At 41.5% G+C, this 22,835-nt stretch overlaps 1 protein-coding gene across 1 annotated transcript in view; it reads left to right on the top strand.

The window, feature by feature from the left end:
- LOC134601891 (uncharacterized) overlaps positions 1-22,835 on the top strand; it is a 68,331-nt gene that overhangs the window by 3,597 nt on the left and 41,899 nt on the right. Inside the window, exons 2-4 of the mRNA XM_063446396.1 lie at positions 8,815-9,186; positions 11,405-11,743; positions 13,757-14,128. Of these exons, the coding sequence (XP_063302466.1) occupies positions 8,815-9,186; positions 11,405-11,743; positions 13,757-14,128 (1,083 nt within the window). The remainder of the gene's footprint in view (positions 1-8,814; positions 9,187-11,404; positions 11,744-13,756; positions 14,129-22,835) is intronic.

Raw genomic sequence — 22,835 nt, 5'->3', positions numbered from 1 at the left:
GACTACTTGTTCTCAGACCCGTGCCTCTGGAACCAGCCCACCTGCCGAGGAGACCCAGGTAAGACCCTTTTCCCCGACTGACACCTTAGCTCAGACCTCCTTACGTTGGGATTCCCCAGAGGAGTTTGGGAGGGGAACCCGGGCAGATCCGACCCTTCAAAAGTACAGGGACAGAGCAGATGCTGGAGAGGAAGGGATAGACGGGGAGCGGTATAAGTGGGTGGGGGACAGGCTATACAGAATCCCGAAACCTTCCCAGAAGAAGATAGCCCCTCCGCAGAATCACCAGCTGGTGGTGCCCGCAAAATACCGGCAGGAGCTTCTGCGGATAGGGCACGATGTCCCTTTAGCAGGACATCTAGGGTCCCGCCGCACGGTCTATAGGATCTCCCAGAATTTCTTTTGGCCCAACTTCAACCAGGCTGTGCGGATATATTGCAGTACTTGTGACACATGTCAACGGGTAGGAAAGCGGGGGGACCACCCTAAGGCTAAACTATCATCGATGCCTATTATAGGGGAGCCCTTTTCCCGCATAGCTGTTGACATTGTGGGTCCACTGGCCAGGGCTAGTCCATCAGGCAAGAAGTATATTCTTACTGTAGTGGACTATGCCACTCGCTATCCAGAGGCAGTAGCGCTGTCTAACATAGAGGCAGAGACGGTTGCTGATGCCCTGGTTAGGATTTTTACCCGGGTTGGGTTCCCTAAGGAGATTCTCTCCGACCAGGGAACCCAATTTACTGCGGTGCTCACCCAGCAGCTGTGGAAAGTGTGTGGCATTAAACCCTTGCTTAGCTCGCCTTACCATCCACAGACTAACGGTCTCTGCGAGCGTTTTAACGGTACCCTCAAACAGATGCTGAGGACCTTTACAGACACTTGCAGGGACTGGGAGAGATTCCTGCCTCACCTACTGTTTTCATACCGGGAGGTGCCCCAGGAATCTACTGGGTTCTCCCCTTTTGAGTTACTGTATGGGAGACGGGTCCACGGACCCCTAGATCTCATCCGGGGACACTGGGAAGGGGAGACTGAGCAAGAAGGGACCCCCATAGTGCCATATGTTCTGGAACTTCGGGACCGCATGGAGAAACTGTCCCTGATGGTAAGGGAGAAGGCGGCCCAGGGGAGACAGAAAAGGTGGTACGATCAGGGTGCCCGACAGCGAGCCTTCCAGGTGGGGCAAAAAGTATTAGTGCTCAAACCTGTGAAGGCCAACAAGATGCAAGCCTCTTGGCAAGGCCCGTACAAAATAGTAGCGCAGATCTGCGATACTACCTATTTGATAGCCAGCTGTTCAGACGAGAGGGTCCAGAGATCCTTTCATGTGAACATGCTGAAAGAGTAACAAGAACGACCTGAGAACATTGCAGCCGTATGTGCCCCAGCTACAGATGACCCTGAGAATTTGCCTCTCCCTAATCTATTAGAGAGGGACCCCCAGACTGACCTCACCTCCCTCGTACAGCTAGGAGACAGGTTAAAGCCCACAGAAAGGATCCAAGCGAAACAGTTGTTGTGGGAGAAACAAGCAACTTTCTCCCAGGAGCCAGGTTACACCCACCTCACGGTACACAAGGTAGAGACCCCTGGACAGACCCACTTACGACAGCTGTCGTACCGTATCCCTGAAGCAGTCCGAGATGGAATGCGGAAGGAGATACAGGAGATGACCCAGCTTGGGGTCATCGAACCCTCTGACAGCCCTTGGGCTTCGCCTGTAGTCCTAGTACCTAAGAAAGATGGGACCACCCGGTTCTGTGTGGACTACAGGCGACTCAACGAGCGGACTACCACTGACGCCTACCCCATGCCCCGGGTAGGCGAATTACTAGATCGTATTGCCAGGGGACGTTATCTGACCACCATAGACCTATGTAAGGGCTACTGGCAGATTCCCCTGGCCGAGGATGCTATCTCCAAGTCGGCATTCGTCACCCCATTCGGCCTGTACCAATTTAGGGTCATGCCTTTTGGGATGAAGAATGCCCCGGCTACCTTCCAACGGATGGTGGATAGACTCCTGGATGGCTTCCAAGAATTTGCCTGTGCATACTTGGACGACATAGCGATCTATAGTGGGTCCTGGGAGGAACACCTGGTACACATAGGGGTGGTACTGGATAAGATTCGGGCCGCCGGCCTGACATTGAAGCCAGAAAAGTGCCATGTAGGTATGGCAGAAGTACAGTACCTGGGTCACCGAGTGAGATGTGGGAACCAGAGACCAGAGCCCGCCAAAGTAGAAGCGGTGGCTAACTGGCCCACACCCACTACTAAGACCCAGGTATTGGCCTTCTTAGGGACAGCAGGGTACTACCGACGTTTCGTTCCTGACTACAGCTCTATTGCTAAGCCCCTGACAGACCTGACGAAAAAGTATTTACCTAAGCAGGTCCTGTGGTCCCCGGCTTGTGAAGCTGCGTTCCAGGCACTGAAACAAGCTCTCGTGAATGCCCCTATCTTGGCTGCCCCAGTCCCTAACAAACGCTTTCTCGTTCACACAGATGCTTCCATGTATGGACTGGGGGCTGTGTTAAGCCAAGTTGGGGAAGATGGAGGAGAGCATCCTGTCGCATACCTCAGCCGAAAATTACTACCCCGAGTTATGCGGCAGTTGAGAAAGAATGTTTAGCCCTAGTCTGGGCATTGAAAAAGTTAAGTGCCTACTTGTATGGGCAAGAGTTTTCCCTTGTAACGGATCACAACCCCCTCGTTTGGCTTAACCGGGTCTCAGGCGACAATGGGAGACTGCTGAGATGGAGCTTGGCATTGCAACCTTACAACTTTACTATTAGCTACAGACCCGGTAAGCTGAACGGAAATGCGGATGGCTTATCCCGGCAAACCGACATATCCACCACCTCTTAGTCCGGGCATCCCCAAGTTGACCCGCCACAGGGTCAAACCAGGTCTGCCGGAGTGTTCCACAAGGGGGGAGCCGTGTGTCGGTCAAAACTTCAAACATCCATAACTCCCGAACCCCTTAACCGAATGGGCTGGGATTTGGACAGAGTGTTCCCCTAACCAAGACCTTTCAAGCGGTGCTGGACTTAAAGGTGTACTCCCTGGTTTTGGGGTACATCCAGAACTGGGGTAAAATATAGTACAGTATAATTGTGTTATGTGGTTATCTGAGGGGAGGCGATGTGGGGGTGTTACCCTGTGTATAATTGGTTAGTTTCATCCTCCCCCTGGGAGTGCCCTGTGTGTGCCTTTTCCTAATAAAAAGCAGGCTGGATGTTCCAGTCCTCAGATCTTGTTTTGACCCTCAACACGGAGCTTCAGTCTCGTTATTGGGGGGATTCTTATTTACGCTTAAGGACTATTATTGGGAAACTTATGCCGTTTGGTGGATATCGTTATTCGAGAGATTACTGCTTCCCCTGGTTATGGTTCGTGGATTATACAGTATACGAACAAGGACTTGATACGGTGAGAGGGGAAGGTGGCCTAAACGGTGATTTACTTATTAAGACAAAAGGTGTCTTAACAACAACCTTCTTATTGTAAGAAGAAAGAATGTACCTCTCACTTCATGGAAAAAAAATAACCATAATTTTAGAAAATACCTGACTTTTGTCTTATGTTTTAATACAGAATAGAAGTACCTTTGTAATGTTTAGGTGATTGACATGTAAGTTTCCTGCTATGTCTGAAGCAGGACATCAACATATAGCTTGAAAAGTGGGTAACACTGCTACCTCTACTATACCAAACTTGAATACATGCGATGGTGAGGTTCCTAGCGCTTCTTAGATCTGGGTATGGCAGCTGGTAGTTCCCAAACCAGGGTCTCTTCTATCTGGTAGTAACAAGGTATAGGTCAGGAAAGGGTACAGAGATGCAGCGCCTTCTGGGTGTCCTCAGACTCGTATGGTGGTAAGTATGGAAAATATGAGGACAAAAAACAGATTATAGTGTGGTGAGGTAAAATAAGAAAAGGACACCCAGAAGGCACTGCTTCCCTGTACCCTTTCCTGACCTATACCAAACTTGAGTTTAAACCCCAGTATTCACTGCTCAGAAACACCAATAAGAACAATTAGTGCAATCTCCTAGTTATTCAGCAAGTCCTCCATTAAACAATGTATTTATTTTTAACAGAGTTTTTATTGAAATTTTGTATTTAAATACAGACATAATGTACAAATTTGCCATCATTATAATTATTATAAAAACATAATTAATAATATACAGGAAATGAATGGCACATACAAAAAACAACAAATCTACAAAAGCAGGCATGTTCGGGAGACATCAAGTGCAGATGGTCCAGGGGACCGCATACAGATATCCGGAATAAATTTGCTAGTATAAAACATTAAAACCCCAAAAACTGACATCAAGCCAAAAATCTCATGATGCAGCATCCAGAGTCTCAATCCACTGACACATTTTTATATTTTCTAGGGTTAATACAGAATGTTAAAGCAGTGCCTCTTTCTATTTTACACTGATATTTAATAGAATCTTTTATATATTGCCAGGATTCTACGTTTCCTACATTTTCAGGATTCTGGCAATAGATAATTTAAAAGCCAACATTGCATGAATGAGAAGCTATTTTTGTTTATTTGTAGCAATGGTAAATAGAGATGTAGCAAAACCATCTCAGATATTCATATCATATTTGCCTAACCCCAAAAAGCCTACTGGTTTTTGAGAGGATTGAATTCCAACAATTTGTATCAGGGGACAATCCCTCTAAATATGTCTTTCATTAGCTTCTTACTGACCCAATCTCCAACAATAAAAAAACCTAATCAGGAAACAGTTCGTGAGGGGGCTACGTACCACCTATTTAGTAGTTTATAATACATTTCCATTTTATTTAAGCAGTGTACCGAAGAGTATACTGTCTGCAGAGGAGCGCATCAGTCCCTAAGGTTAATCTCAATCTTCAGGTCTTTTTTCCATCTTCCGATCCCTCTAGGTCAGGTCAACATCTTAATAGATCTCATTAGATCTATGCATCTCGACAATAATTTATAATGCTATCCTAGGTTAATGATGTTATTGTAAGAAGCTGAAGATGTTTCCTTTGGCAGTGCTACGATCAAGAAACTTGTGACTCTAATGTAGTTAAATAAGGTAACTCTTATTTTAGGAGATTTTGTTTGTTGAAGATTTTGGAAAGATCTAAATCTTGTTTCATTTAACAGAAAATAAATTTTGGAAATACCGGCTTCTATCCATGCTGTCGGAGTCTATGGTTTCTATAAGTTGTATCATATAGTTTGTTGGTGTTTTTTTCTTTGTCAAATTCACTTGTTTTTTTTCAAAGACTGACAGAATTTATGTAAATTGTCAAGGATTAAAATGTATGAATCTCCCGCTCTGATTATGATTTTTATTACTATTTATATCCCAAAAAGCGTTGATCAGCTTATGAGGGGGTTTTAAATTATCTTCTTCCATAGTGTACCATCATTGTGGTTTATGATTTTCTAGATGCAAATATACAATATGAGACAACAGGGTGGCCCTATGTTATAAAAAAATATTAGGAAGGCCTATTCCCCCTTGTTTTTTGTTCAAATATAAAAGATGTATACTTATCTTTGGCATACACCCAAGCAAAACAGAATTAAGCCATGTTTAGCATATTTAACCAGGGAAGGGGCACTTCTAGAGGGACCATTCTAAAGATATAAATACACTTCAATGTGGTGGACCTTCCCTCTTGATATCTCTAATGGCCTACATTGCTTCAGAGGGTAACTTGTTGGGTTATGCAGTAATATTGGTGCCAAAATATTTGTAGCTTTTCTCGTTACATTTGGACCCTTGATTATTATCTGAACCTTTTATCTCTTGCTTATTCAAATAAAAGTGCATTCCTACAGTCTTTTCCACCTTTAATTTATAGTTTGAAATGATACTAAATGTATGCATTAGAGGCATCAATATAATGGTAGACAGTATGCGATCGGTAAGGGGTAATAAGGTATCATCATCATTGGCATATCTTTTAAGGAGGCTGATGGGGGGCAAGCCACCTAAATGGTTGGTTTTGCACTATATAGTCAGGAATGCATGTTCCTGGCCCTATAGTCTTCAATTAATCAAATGTAGCCATGTGCACAAATCAGGATAAATAGAAACACAATGTCCTATATTATAACATTGTGTCCAGCATGGACTTCACAGTTGGTAAGATAAAATCTTCATATAACCAGATGCTAAATAAAAGTTCCAGGCTGTGTACCTCAAAATAACTTGAAAATATCCCCAAGAATAGAATTTAGAAATCACACTAAAACCAAAAAAAGAGACCTTTACACTGGAAAATGTGAACTTTTTACAGACTCACAAATATCCCTCTATTGCACAGACAATGGACAAGACTTACCATCCAACAATCAGACAATTATTGCAAACCAGAGAAGAAAGCACTCCAAGCTGCAGGACACCGATCTCGACGATTTGTCAGAGCAACCTTAATATATGTGGTGTGCCCAAATTATGGGCTTTATCAAGACCTACACATATATTACACTGAAGAAGAGAAAAAGTATATTGGACATCAGATGAAAACATTGTACACCAGCTTCAATATCGGATACTATTTGTCACGCCAAGGGTGCATAATTCATTTTTGCACTATAGAATATTGCCATTTAATGTATTATGTGTAGTGCATATATGAATTGGCCACTTGGTTGCAAGGTCAGATGACAGAATGGGTAATATAAATGGTATAGGAATGTGAAAGGGGGCAGGTGGTTTACAACATGGATTGATCTTTTTATTAGTCAAAGGCTCTGCAAGGTGTGAAATTCTACACATGAGATGCCTGGATGTCAAGTTCCAATGTAAACTAACTGACTTTAATCATATGGCCTCTACCTCTATTGATGAGTTAATTTCTTTGATATGTTAATGATCATTAGCTTTCAAGAAACCCCCCCCCCCCAAAAAAAAAAACAAGCCTTGTGTTCCAGTATCATATCCAAAATAAACACTATTACTTACCCACAGAATAATAATTAAGCCTCATTTTTATTATATTTAGAATGGAACAAGCACAATCTTTTAATCAAGCCTAAACATGAATTGCATAACTTACCCATATGGGAAGGGATTGGGATGTCTGCTATATTAGGTCGCAAGTAAGGAGTGTGATATATCTATAGAATAGAAAAATGGTAACACATTCATAGATGCAAATATTATTTGTGTGGCAAGTACATAATAGGAGATTAACCCCTTAAGGACCAAACCTCTGGAATAAAAGGGAATCATGACATGTCACACATGTCATGTGTCCTTAAGGGGTTAAACCTAATGGTTCCATTTGGATTGATGTTGGTCTGGAACACAAGGGGGTTTCACTTATGGTTTCAACAGGTACACCTTAACTGAATCCCTGGGCAAGACTTGATAATCCACAGGGTATATATCTAATGATTCTGAAGTGTGTTAGGACTTGTTTGGGGCCCAAAATCTGAGTAAGTCACCATTCCTTTCCAGAGACCCCCTGGGCAGAAGTTTTACTTTGAAAACCTGAGTAAGTGATTAGTACTTCTGGTATTTTATCTTTTTTTGTTTTTATCTGTTGTTGGTGTAAATAATTTGATTGACACCTATATTTTTGCATGCACTGTGACTGTTTTTTGCTCATAATAAATATTCCTTTATTAAGTTCTGCCTTTGTCTGGTTAAGAATCACGTTACCGGAAGAGACTAATGAGGAATTTTGCAATTACATAGATATTGTGCTAAGTGTATTTGGTGGGTTTTTATTATTATGTTACCTGGGGACCAAGGCACCACATTTATAACTTGTCTTGGTGGTGGCAGCGTTAAAATAGTAATATTTATATTATTATGCTTAAGTGTGGGTGGTGTTAACGGGGATTTTATCATTGTTTCCGGCCTAGTGCAGACAAATAGTGAACTTTAACCACCACAACTAAATCATGTACACTCTTGAAGTAGGGTGCGTTTGTGACACTATTTAATACAAAGATCTTCTTAAAGATACTTTCATATACATGTACATTATATACATGCTTTACCATCAGAAACAGAATTTATTTGACTTGTGCATAAATCCCTTTCAGCTGCAACAAGCAAATCAAACACCTGTCAATCAATGATGGACAAATCGACTTCCTAAATAAATCCAAATAAATCAGTTAGTTCATCTATTATTTAAAAAGCATTTGCTTCATTTGGCACAGCTAAAAGGTGATATGATAGAAACATTTAAATACATAAAGGGAATCAACACAGTAAAGGAGGAGACTATATTTAAAAGAAGAAAAACTACCACGACAAGAGGACATAGTCTTAAATTAGAGGGACAAAGGTTTAAAAATAATATCAGGAAGTATTACTTTACTGAGAGGGTAGTGGATGCACGGAATAGCCTTCCAGCTGAAGTGGTAGAGGTTAACACATTAAAGGAGTTTAAGCATGCGTGGGATAGGCATAATCCTAACTATAAGATAAGGCCAGGGACTAATGAAAGTATTTAGAAAATTGGGCAGACTAGATGGGCCGAATGGTTCTTATCTGCCGTCACATTCTATGTTTCTATGTTTCTATGTATTTGTGCACAAGTCGAAAACCTTTCATTCCGTGTAGTTATTGCATTATAATAACAGCATAGCTACACTATTAGAGACAAACTGAATTTAAAGGATCCTTCTAGGAATAAAAAAAATGCATTAATATGAAGAAATCTAATTCACTATAAACTAAATGTCTTAAGTAAAATAATTCTGAAAAATTAGTCTTACTTTTAGTCTTATTTTGTTTCCTAATTTTACACTGTGTGATTTGAATTGTGTTTTTTTACAGACATTGTACAAAGCTCTGCACAGTATTACTGCGCTCTGCAGGATAGAACGATGAGAGTGACAGAGGGAGGATCTGTTACCTCCCGATGTAAATTATCATACCCAGAACGTGATGATTATACAGCACTGCTAATTCAGTGGTATGACTCAGAATATGGAAATTGCTACACTGGATACAATATCGATAACCTCACTATGATCTCCACACATGATAAATATAAAGGGAGAATCTCCATAATGACAAATTCGGTTGAAATCCGGGAAGTGAATAGAAAGGACGGTCCAGTAATCTGCTGCAGTGTTAATGTCACATATACTTCAAATGTTCCATTTTATTTCAGCACATTATATGGGACACGGCTTCTGTTTGATGGTAATAATCACATTCCGTTCATATGAGACATATCTTTCGCTGTTTAGTTTGAATAATATAACATATTGAGCTGAATTAGATATTTAGTTTGAATAATATAACATATTGAGCTGAATTAGATATTATTCTCAATGTTTTTCACATTGCTCCCACTCCTCCCAGCACAGAGCAGATATCAAACAGTAGTTGATCACAGTAGCTACACCATCATGCTGGGCTATGTGGATCCATGTCCTTGTTATCTTCCCTGTCTATTTTATTAGAAATATTTATTCTTCAATATAATTTTAATCGCATCATGCAACAATTTTCCTGGGTTTTTTGGTTTTATGCCTTCTAAGAGTGACTTCATAACACATGGATCTGCAACAAGGGCACCAATGTTTTATATAATAATGGGAGTGTTAAAGACTAACTACTAAATAGCCCACAGCATAATTCTTCCTATTCCATCACACTATACCTTGCAGTATGAGGGCTAAACATAGAGCAGGTGAGCAGCCAGCTCACAGGTAAAAATAAACTGGATAAACAGTTGGCGTCTGCTCAATTGTTCCTGCCCTGTTAACTGAGCACTGGACCTAAATATATATACCGGGCAATTGTCATTTAGGAACCGGTCATTGGTTCATACCCTTCAGTAATTGTAGTAGGTAAGGGGTATTAATACATTTTGGGTGTCTATTGGACCCTCTATACACAAATTATTCCATTCTGTGAAATGGTCAGTCCTCCAGTATTTAAATTATTATGCTTGTATGTTCCTTACTCTTTACACGTTGTAAAGCAAGGACCCAGAATGTGTTCCCCTGTTTTGTGTAGAATTATGATTTCCTTCAGTCACTGTAGTAGGTAAGGTATAAGAATGTATTTATTTATTTATTAAATATCTATACACAAAGAGTTTAATTCTGCAAAATCGTCAGCCCGTGCAACAGAATGCCAATTTTAATGTAATGGAAAGCAAGGGGTGCCCATTTCTAATGGCACTAGTATAACAGTGTTTCAACCTTCCCACTATCTCAATACATGTAGGCATTTGTGCTGTTGGTCCTTGTTCCTTGAGCTATTGCACTTTGATAGGTGCTGCTATATTACATACATTTAAAAAAAAAATACGCACCATTATCACTTGGAATTTTTGCTATTTGTGATTGGTGTTTTTGTTCAATGACCTTTAACCTTTTGAAGGCAGGGACCCAAAATGTGTACCCCTGTCACTTGTAGAATTACTATTCCCATAAAATGTATCCAAATATACGACTGGATTGGAATTGTGGAGTTAGAATTCTAAAATAATGAAGTATCTGTATTTTGGTTAATCTTGCTAAAAAGAAAAAAACGCTTGGTCATCTAACCAAAAACTTTCAAAGTCAAATCCTTATTTTCTAGTTTTAGAAATCCATACAAAAATAAATAAAACCAAATAAAAACAAAGAGACTGTTATATAAAATATTGCCCATAAATTAATCAGATCCTGGGAAAGTTCAATCTTAATGTCTAGACCAGTGGCGTGCAAATATTAGATCCCCGGATGTTGTAGAACAACAACTCCCTTGGTGCATTCCATGCCTATGAAATGTTTAGAATGACAAAAGATAATGAAAGATGTCATTTTAAAACATCTGGGGATCTACCTTTTGGGCACCACTGGTCTAGATAATGGGAAGAACCAGCTGTGCAGCAGTCGATTACCACCTTTTACTATCACTCGCACTGCAACATACAATGTGAGAGAAGAGCAGGTACCAACATAGAGTTATCTGGAGACACCGAGAAAATGGTGTGACAGTGCACATATGCTTCTGGCACCATCACCACTATAACAGACTGCAGTAGTTATGGTGCTGCAAGTTCCCCTTTAACACCTTAAGGATTCCCTTTTATTCCAGAAGTTTGGTCCTTAAGGGGTTAAAGGGATTCTCCAGTGCCAGGAAAGCATTTTCTGGAGTATCCCTTTAAATCTGTTGAGTGCTCAGATTATTACACTTGGTGGGTGTGTATGACAACTTGATTAGAATGATGCTACATTACATAGAGCAAGAATATTATGTCATTCAATTTATGATGCTTACGTTAATTTAATTATCTGTACTTTCTGTCAGCATATACACAAAAGAAACAAAGTCAGATCACTATTGTTTTGTCACCTTCCATAAGAATGAGCAAACTCCTATTCCTCTACTGTCTGTATAAAGATGACTGTATTCTCTCTAGATCAGGTCTGGGTGGATCAGTTGGAAGCTGTTACTGCTCTCACAGGAGACAATATCACCATTTCCTGTCACATTAATTACCCAGCTGGAAGGAACATTAGTGTACAACAAGTTATCTGGAAAATGGGAGAAGATTGTCACATAGCAGATAATATATCAGTTATATTCTCATCTGAGGTCAGGGAAAGTACTGAGCGTTTCTCTGTGGTGGATTTCCCTAATGATGTCTCCCTGCGTATAAATAATATACAGATGAATGATGGGCGGACTTACTGCTGTTTAGTGAAAACCAATGAAGGGGAATTCAGTATAAAACATGGCACAGAGCTGGTGATTACAGGTAAAATAGATTTAACTCACTGAATTCTTAAATATTTCAATATTTAAATATTTTCTTGAATTAAGGTTTTTTGTAAAGGTACACTCCCAGCAATGTAATAAATACCCACCCAATGTTTCATAGGACATTCTCCCACCCTGTGTGTAAGGCCACCAGACCCCTCCATCAAGGTCTGACATCCCTTCTAGTAACGATTTTTCTGATAATGCAGGATAATCATATTATTTTTCGTATTCGGGAATGATACAAAACTGGATTGTGTTTATCCAGCCAACCAACAGGGCACAGATCACGGAGATGCTCACTTCTATTCACAGGAAATAAACTTCTTGTGGATTATAAGCTAAATATAGAATTGTAGTGATTTTTTTGTAATTCCATTTTTTCACACACTTACTTGCTGATCTTATCCCCCAGGTTGCTATCCACTTGTGTTGTTAAATTCATCTCCTCTAGATTGCAAGCTCATTAGATAAGGGTTTTCATTATCAACTTGCTCCTCTTACTGTTTATAATAGTTTTTCTTTATTTCTATTATATTCCCACAATTAAAATTTTAATATTCTGCAGAATTTATTATTTTTATTAATAATAATTACACTTCAATTCAATGTTTAGTGAAAATTAAGGATTTAATTTTATAATTTAGAATTTTGCATTCATATTATAATTTTATTGAGAAAGAGTGATAGGTACAGTGAAGGAAAAAAGTATTATCCCCAGCTAATTTTGAACGTTTGTCCACTGACAAATTAATAATCAGTCTATAATTTTAATGGTAGGTGTATTTTAACAGTGAGAGACAGAATAACAAAACATAAATAAATACAGAAACATGCATGTCAAAAAACGTATACATTGATTTGCATGTCAATCAGTGAAATAAGTATTTGACCTCATTGATTTAGGACTTGGTGGCAAAACCCTTGTTGGCAATCAGAGAGGTGAGACTTTTCTTGCAGTTGGTAACCAGGTTTGCACACATCTCAGGAGGGATTTTGTCCCACTCCTCTTTGCAGATCCACTCCAAGTCATTAAGGTTTTGAGGTTGATGTTTAGCAACTCAAACCTTCAGCTCCCTCCACAGAATTTCTATGGGATTAAAGGGACACTGTAGTCACCAGAACAACTATAGCTTAATGTAGTTGTTCTGGTGAGAATACTCATCATATGCAGGCATTTTCATGCAAACACTGCCTTTTCAGAGAAAAGGCAGTGTTTACGTTGCCCCTTGGGAAACCTCCAGGTGGCAACTCCTCAGATGACCACTGGAGGTGCTTCCTGTTGCACAGTAGCCAGCAGTGCCATTCAGCGTCTCCATGCTCTGCATGGGGACGCTGACTTTTCCTCATAAAGATGCATTGATTCAATGCATCTCTATGAGGAGGTGCTGATTGGCTAAAATGGCATTTGGCCCAACCCCTTGCCGATTTTATCCAATCCAATGCCAAAATCAGAAATTCTGATGATGTCACTAAGAGGACGGGGCTAGTGCCGGCGGACCCGCGCAGCGCTGGAAATTAGGTAAGTTTAAATTATTTTTAAGGGGGCTAAGTTGGGGCAAGCCACCTAAATGGCTGTGTTATTGACCCTATAGTGTTCCTTTAAGGTCAGGAGACTGGCTAGGCCACTCTACTTTAATGTGCTTCTTCTTGAGCCCCTCCTTTCTTGTTTCTGATACTCATGCATTGTGTTCCATAAATTTTGATACTAAATCTCTGGTCCCAAAGTTCATAATCACAGGGGTTGTAATGTGGGGAGAGAACAAGGAGGAAATGGCAGCCTGGTTCTAAGAAGGGACACCAGAGAGACATGTGAGCCATATGACTGACTGTTCATTACATATTTAGGTTTTTGTTTAACTTTACAAAAGAAGAGTAATATATATTAATTGTATGTATTGGTTTCACTTCATATTTCCATATTTACAGTATATTGTATGTTTAGTCAGTGCGATTATCTGTTTAATATCACCTGGTTTTTGCTCTATATTATATTACGTTCTCTTCCCAGGGCTCAGGCGCCATTCAGAATTCACTGTTAATCAGCCTGAGGAATCCTCAGCCCCAGTAGGAGGCTCAGCCAACATTACCTGCTCATACAATACATTACCTGCCATAAATAAAACACTCATGGATGCTGTGATTTACTGGAGAGCTGGCAGCCTTGATGGACCTATAGCATATCACCCCTCCACATGGATGGTTCATCCCACTTACAGAGGAAGGACAAATGTGACACAGCAAGCAGATCTACAGATAATGGGGGTACAAGACACAGACAGCTCTGTATATTACTGCTTTGTGACACTCAAATTCTGTGTTGGCAATGGTGTCATTAACAATTCTATCAGCTATGGAAATGGAACAAGACTGATCATAACAGGTGAGATCAGAAAATGCAAAAATGATATATAACTATTACTGTTATGCATGAATGTAATGAAACAGTTAATACTAGAGTTGAGCGGACACCTGGATGTTTGGGTCCGGCGGGTTCGGCCAAACTTTGAAAAAAAGTCCGGGTTCAGGCTCGAACTTGACCCCGAACCCCATTGAAGTCAATGGGGACCCGAAATTTTGGGTAAGAGTAGGACAAGTGCCCTGCAAACAAATGTGGATAGGGAAATCACTTAAAATAACATAAAATGCATAAAATAAGCAGCCGCTTAGTAGATAACTGCCTATTTCCCACGGTATTAGGGAGCTATCTACCAAAAGGCTGAAAGACCTAAATTGGTCACCTGAGCGGTGGGTGGGGGCCATAAATAACAAGAAGGGGGGGGACCTACTGTCCTCCCCCCCGGCCCCCACTCCTGAGCGGTGGGTGGGGGCCCTAAATAAAAATTTAACCCCCCAGGTGACTAGTGGTCCCCAAACCCCTAGTCACCCCTCCCCCCAAAAAATAATCCCTACCTACCCCAATCTAAAAATAATGAGGGGGACTCTTATCTAAAAACCTGTAAAAAATAAATTAAAAAATAGACTTACCATTTGATGTCTTCTTTCTTCTAAATTATTTTTTCAGCCCCCAAAAATGGCAAATAAAAATCCATAATAACGGGGGTGGAGCCTGGCACTGAACTGGACCGGATGCCATTTCTCCCAGCTCCGAAAATTAAATAAGCAATGTAAGTGCTATCTCGGCAATTAGCTACCATCCGACCCTGCAAACACCAGACACTGCCTGGGGACACCCCACTGATTCCCCAGATGCCCTTCCAGTACTCCCAGAAACACCTAAAGACGAAACGCAAGACCGGGGCCTACCACAAGCCCACCTACTGCGACCTCGAGTATCTTTGGAGCGGGGACCTCACGGGAGACGCAGCAGAGTGGTGGTCGCCCCATACAGCACCTGCCAATACATCCATGGGGCGCAGAAACCTACACCCGGTAATGCTCCAGAACAGAGGGATATCGGAGCTATGCTCCAGCGGCACACTCCAGCCAAGTTGGCGGCCGCCGAAAATCAACCTCCATCAGGGGCTCCCCATATAGCTGCACATACAACACCTCAGCTTCAGAGCCCAGCGGAGGACACACAACAACAGCCCACAACATCAGCAGGTAAGACTGAACCTGCAATCAAACAGGACCTCCAAATCCTATACACTATGCTACAGGACATTCAAAGCCTACTCACTGCTGACCTGCCCATCCTAAAATCATCCATGCAACAACTCACAGGCAGAATGGAGGCAACTGAAGCAGATATTAAAGAGCTCCACCAAGACACCTCCACCATGCAGGCATCTATATTCCAACTACAAGTAGCCCAACAGGCTCTCTCACTACAAGTAGCAGCGCAGGAAGACAGATACCGCTGCAACCACATAAAGATAAGGGGCATACCGGCCACCGTCTCTCAGGAGGAACTGCCACATTATGTGAGAAGGCTGCTGACCTCAGTGCTGCCACCCGTTACCGCCAAAAAAATTACCATCACGGGGCTATATCGCCTACCGACGCCCACCACAACCACTTCCACAACGCCCGGTGATGTCATACTCCGCGGCGCACTACCGCAAGACAAGGGGCAAATAATGACAGCGGTAAGGAATAAGACCCCACTTGCATTTGAAGACTCACAATTGTCCTTTTACCAGGACTTATCCAAAGCCACACTGCAATGGCGAAAATCTCTGAACCCTATCACCACCCGACTGTGGGCAGCAGGAGTGTCCTACAGGTGGGGAACGCCACGATCCCTCCTCGTCTCTCACAAAGGGACCATACAAAAGCTGAGCACAGGGACTGATATTCCAGCGTTCCTAGAAGCACTGGACATACAGGAGGCAACGGCAGCCCCAGCGGACTTAAATCGCACCCACGGATGGGACCCATCCAGTGTGGTACCATTTGTACCAAGAACTGCAGCCGACTACCCGCCTGACACCTGACCGGCAGGGACACCACCAGCTCCAAGCAAAACCCACTGGAGGGACTCACCGATCCAGCAGCCCTAGGCTGCAAAGTTGCAAAGTTGTAAAGTTTTAACGCTTTGATTTTGGTTACTAGTTTTTGCCAAATGTTTTCGCTTATTAATGTAGAATCACTCATACGAGGACACAATCACTGACCTGGGTCGCCTAGGAATAGAGAGACCAGGCTTACTATAACACAACCAGGCACCCACGAAGCAGTACCATCTATGGCCCTAGTTCGGTTTCATAAAGCCACACATAACCCGTCACCGAACTGCAAACACGCCCCCTGCTACCCCGTAGGTTAGGGGCAACACCTCCACCGAGAGGCCAGCCATGCACAAAGGTAATCACTCCCCCCCCAGCACACACACTATCGACACCCAAGTGCAGAAAACTGCTTGATCTAACTCTAGACCCAGTGGCGTACATACTGGGGTCGCAGGGGTCGCGGCTGCGACCGGGCCCGGCCCACCAGCCCTGCGACCCCGGTATGTATGTCACTGGGCCAGCCTCTTCTCCTGGGGGGGCCCAAGAGCCGGCCACCTCAGGGCCCCCCGAGGCTGGCCCTGCTGTCACCCGGCTGGCCGGTCCTGCAGGCGCGCGAGGGAGCACTGTCTCCTAGGTGCTTCCTCTTCAGCTCCCTCGCGCACCGCACTGATACCGGAGCCGGAAGATGACGTCATCTTCCGGCTCCGGTATCAGTGCGGCGCGCGAGGGAGCTGAAGAGGAAGCACACAGGAGACAGTGCTCCCTCGCGCGCCCGCAGGACCGGCCAGCCTGACTGCTCGCCGGGTGACCGGCCCCCCAGGAGCCCAGCAGCACCACTGGTCCCCAGGGAATCCCCTCAGCTCTCCCACAGGTAAGGAGGCTGGGGGGATTTTAAAAAAAATGTGTTTGTGAGTGTTAGTGTATGTTAGTGTTAGTGAGTGTGTGTGTATGTTAGTGTGTGTTTGTGAGTGTGAGTGTATGTTAGTGTGTGTGAGTGTGTTAGTGAGTGTGTTAGTGTGTGTGAGTGTGTGTTTGTGAGTGTGAGTGTGTGTTTGTGAGTGTGAGTGTATGTTAGTGTGTGTGAGTGTATGTTAGTGTGTGTGAGTGTGTGTTAGTGAGTGTGTTAGTGTGTGTGAGTGTATGTTAGTGTGTGTTTGTGAGTGTGAGTGTATGTTTGTGAGTGTGAGTGTGTGTGAGTGTATGTTAGTGTGTGTTTGTGAGTGTTAGTGTGTGTGAGTGTATGTTAGTGTGTGTGAGTGTGTTAGAGTGTGTTATAGTGTGAGTGTGTTAGTGTGTGAGTGTATGTTAGTGTGTGTTTGTGAGTGTGAGTGTGTGTTAGTGTTAGATTGTGTGTGTTAGTGTGTGTGTTAGTGTGTTAGTCTTAGAGTGTGTGTGTGAGTGTATGTTAATGTGTGTGTGTGTGTGTGTGTTAGAGTGTGTGTTAGTGTGTGTGTCTGTTACTGAGTATGTTTGTGTGCATCTGTTAGTGAGTGTGTATGTATGTCTGTCACTGAGTGTGTGTCTGTCAGTAAATGTGTGCATCTGTTCATGAGAGTGTGTGTGTCTTAAGCACTTACCTTTCTCCAGCGCCGTACTCCCTTGGAGCTGGGAATCTCTCTGCCCCGAACCGCCTCTCAGCTCCGAATGCGCATGCGTGGCAAGAGCCACGCGCGCATTCAAACCGCCCATAGGAAAGCATTATTCAATGCTTTCCTATGGACGTTCAGCGTCTTCTCACTGTGATTTTCACAGTGAGAATCGCAGAAAATCCTCTAGCGGCTGTCAATGAGACAGCCGCTAGAGGCTGGATTAACCCTCAGTGAAACATAGCCGTTTCTCTGAAACGGCTATGTTTTCAGCTGCAGGGTTAAAACTAGAGACCTGGCACCCAGACCACTTCATTGAGCTGATGTGATCTGGGTGTCTGTAGTGGTCCTTTAAGTGTATGTGTTTATGCATGCACTGGCGTACATACCGCGGTCACACAGGTCGCAGCCCTGCGACCCGGTGCCCGCCGCCATGTGTTGCGGCCCCAGCCCGCACAGAGTAAGCGCGCGGGGGGGCCCACGGATCAGTTTTCGCACCGGGGCCCCATGGGTTGTGTGTACGCCACTGTCTAGACCTGTACATGTTCCCAAGCTTGCTCACACACGAGCGAACACAATCGACTCGTAAACCCCTACATTGCCCCAGGAACATGCACCTCTTGTACCACCCTCCCTGGGCTTGAACAGACACCACCAGTGTACCATGCACCATACTCGCCAGAAGCCCCCTGTATCACTGTATACGATCACTGTATATGTGTAACACGTACAATATCATACTGTTTATTTTGCTAAAGTGACAGATATGCATCTTTGTAATGCAATGCACAACAAAAATAAAGAATTTATAACAAAAAAATCCATAATAACCGACGCGCTTAAAAAAAAATACAAAAAATTAAAAAAAAGACCGCAAAAAAAAAAAATCAATTTTCACCCATGGAGGGCTCCTCGCAGACTCAGAGCACTCTGATTGGTGGGTTTAAGCCATCCAATTAGAGTGCTCTGACAGGTAAATGAAGAGATTGACAGGTAAGTCTCTACATTTACCTGTCACAGCACTCTGATTGGTTGGCTTGAAATCCACCAATCAGAGTGCTCTGTGTCATTTTACACAGAGTGGGAAAGTTCTTTGGAATTTTCCCACGCTGTGTAATTTGACTCATAACACTCTGATTGGTTACTTAATCCACCAATCAGAGTGTTATGAGTCAAATTACACAGTGTGGGAAAATTCCAAAGAACTTCCCCACATTGTGTAAAATGACACAGAGCTGCTCACTGTTTAATAGACATGCCCCTACTCGCGGTATAGCGAGTAGGGGCATAATTTAATAATACTAAGTAACCAGCTTATATAGAGGCTGGGTCACATGCTGCACTGGCCAATCACAGTCATGCCACTAGTAGGCATGGCTGTGATGGCTTCAAAGGGCACACAAGTCAAACGCTTGTTAATTGGCCGCCCTGCAGCCTTTCAAAATGCATCATTAAATCGCTGAATACCAAACTCCAACCCGAACATACAGTGATATGTCCGTGTTCGGGTCCGGGGTCCAAAAAACATAATGTTCGGTACGAACCCGAACTTTTCAGTTCGGGTTTGCTCAACTCTAGTTAATACTGCAAAGATGGGTACAGTACTAAAAGGATATTATAAGTAAGCTAAAATAATCTGAGGAACTCTCAATATAAACATTGCTTTTCTGTGTAATAAATATATCTGCAACGATTCTCTCATTGATTTTAAAGTAGTCTCACTGATTGGTTGGGACTATACATTAAGGTAGATGCCGAATATGCCTGACAAGAGCTGCAAAGGGTAACAGTCACAGGAAATAATATTAATAATATTTATAATGTTGACGGATCAGTGCTGATCCTGCCCCCTGGTGGAAAAAAAATAAAGTTTAATTAAAATCCCACCCCCTTTACCCATTTTAATAAAAAATTAACCCCTTCCCTGCTAATTGATCACTGACTACAGTGATCAATTGGCAGGGATTACATTTTACTATGATCTGATTTTTTTTTTAACCCCTGAGGGTTAATTCTTTTTTTTTAACCCTCAGGGGTTAAATGTATTTTATTAATTAATTTAAATATTTTAAAATTATAAATTTAGCTAGCTGGGGAGGGTGGAAGTTAGTGGGGAATTGGGGGATTTAGTGTTAGGCTAACTAGGGGTTAACGTTAAAAAAAGTTTTAAAATAAGCTTTAAAAAGTAAAAAAATAAGTTAAAAAAAGTTTTAATAACGTTTAAGTAAAAAATTAAAAAAAATAAACCCTTTACCCAGTCCAAATAAAAATTAACCCCTTCCCTGCCAGTCGATCACTGCCTACAGTGATCAAAACACAGATCACAGTATTATACTGTGATCTAATTTTTTTTAACCCCTGACGATTAACTTTGATTTATTTTTTAACCCTCAGGGGTTAAATTTATTTAATTAACTAATTTAAATATTGTATAACTAAAAATTTTGCTAGCTGGGGTGGGTGGGAGTTATGGGAAAATGGGGAATTTACTGTTAGTGCTGCTTACTGCTAGTTAGGGGTTAACGATAAAAAAAAGCTTAGAAAAATGTTAAATCTGTAAAAAAAAGTTTTACAAAAGTTTAGTAAACTTTAAAAAAATTAATAAGCAAAACAAAAGTTTAAAAAATAGTTTTAAAAAGTTAAAAAATACATTTAATAACGCTCATTACCACTACACCTGGTACAAGCTAGCGGAAAAATTATCCCACGCTAAGGTTTAAAATATGCCTTTTGAAATACCCTGGGATGTCTTCTTTAAGAAATGGTATGGCTTTATGGGGTATTTGGATTATATAGCCTGGTAAAATACTCTAAAATGGGACATGGGCACAGCGTAAATATTTAAAGTTTGAAAAAAAATGGAATGGCTGCGTCCCAAATGTGCCCCTCCGATGTCCACATATACCTGGCAAAGGTACATGCAGGGGTATTTTTGTGCTCAGCAGACATAGCTGAGCAACATATGAAGTATTATACAGTGGTAGTACACATAAGGTTTGCAAAATATACTGTGCAAACTCACTTTGTGGGTCAAAACAGAAAAAACGCTTATTACCACTACACCTGGTACAAGCTAGCGGAAAAATGATCCCACGCTAAGGTTCAAAATATGCCTTTTGAAATACCCTGGGGTGTCTACTTTAAGAAATGGTAGGCCTTTGTGGGGTAGTTTGAATTTAAAACCTGCGAAGATGCTTGGAAATTGCACATAGGCCCAGCGTCAAAATTCAAAGTTTGGTAAAAACTGATATGGTTTGGTCTCCTATATGGCACTGTAGCTTCACGAAATAGTGCCAAAGACATTCATTGGGGGTGTATTTTTACTCAGAAGACTTAGCTGAGCATAATGTGGGGGTACATGGCACATATGAATGGTGGGGGTATATGGCACATATGAATTATACAAAATGCCCAGAAAAAAAGCAATCCGTATGTAAAAAATGCCCAAAATAATTTTTTACCACATACTTTGGCATATATTGGTAAAATAATGGGGGCATGTTAAGGCACAATATGCACCTTATGAGATACCTTGGAGTGTCTACTTTTACAAATGGTAGGCCTTTGTGGGGTGTTTTTGAACAGTCAAACTACTATAATACCCCAAATGGAAGCATAGGCTCATTAAATCCGTCTCTCAAAATTCTACTGTGAATATTGAAAAGGACAGGTCTCCTATATGGCATTGTAGCTTCACAAAATAGTGCCAAAGACATACAATGGGGGTGTCATTTTACTCAGAAGACTTAGCTGAGCATAATTTGGGGGGTTTGAACTTAGTGGCACATATGAAATATACAAAATGCCCAGCAAAAATGCAATCCGTATGTAAAAAATGCACAAAATTATTTTTTACCACATACTTTGTCATATATTGGTGAAATAATGGGGGCATGTTAAGGCACAATATGCACCTTATGAGATACCTTGGAGTGTCTACTTTTACAAATGGTAGGCCTTTGTGGGGTGTTTTTGAACAGTCAAACTACTATAATACCCCAAATGGAAGCATAGGCTCATTAAATCCGTCTCTCAAAATTCTACTGTGAATACTGAAAAGGACAGGTCTCCTATATGGCATTGTAGCTTCACAAAATAGTGCCAAAGACATACAATGGGGGTGTCATTTTACTCAGAAGACTTAGCTGAGCATAATTTGGGGGGTTTGAACTTAGTGGCACATATGAAATATACAAAATGCCCAGCAAAAATGCAATCCGTATGTAAAAAATGCACAAAATTATTTTTTACCACATACTTTGTCATATATTGGTGAAATAATGGGGGCATGTTAAGGCACAATATGCACCTTATGAGATACCTTGGAGTGTCTACTTTTACAAATGGTAGGCCTTTGTGGGGTGTTTTTGAACAGTCAAACTACTATAATACCCCAAATGAAAGCATAGGTTAATTAAATCCGTCTCTCAAAATTCGACTGTGAATACTGAAAAGGACAGGTCTCCTATATGGCATTGTAGCTTCACAAAATAGTGCCAAAGACATTCAATGGGGGTGTCATTTTACTCAGCATATGTAACTGAATACAAAATAAAACTTTGTACAGGAATAGCACACACCAACTTTACAAAATACACATGAGAAGTTCTTTGTTATAAGTTTGTGTGCCAAAACCCCCCAAAAATAAAATTTTACTCCAATATTTAGCAGAGATTGGCGGTGAAATGGCTACGTAGAAAGTGCCAAAACAACCTTAGGTAAATAGCCTGTGGTGTCTACTTTATTTAAATATATACTTTTGTGTGGCAATTTTGTTTTCTTTTATGGCTATTAAGCTTACAAGACAAACATACCAAATTCTAAAATCGCTCCACATTAAAAGTTTATTTTACTCCTTGTGCTTTGTGACCTGTAACTACCAAAAAAAACTTAAAATCCCAGACACATTATATATTCTGTAAATCAGAACAACTAAATTAATTTATTTTTAATTACTTTCCTTAACCTGCACTAATTGTGCACACATTATTATTGCAAAAACTGTAAAAAAAAAATCTAATTTTTTCATTTTTTTGGATTTTTCTGTATTTTTTAATAATAAATAAGCATTTATGTATTTATATGTTAC

The sequence above is a fragment of the Pelobates fuscus genome, chromosome 3 (assembly GCF_036172605.1).
Source record: "Pelobates fuscus isolate aPelFus1 chromosome 3, aPelFus1.pri, whole genome shotgun sequence".
Lineage (NCBI taxonomy): Eukaryota > Metazoa > Chordata > Amphibia > Anura > Pelobatidae > Pelobates > Pelobates fuscus.
The sequence above is the reverse complement of the archived record's forward strand: the minus strand, read 5'-3'. Positions and strand labels throughout refer to the sequence as shown.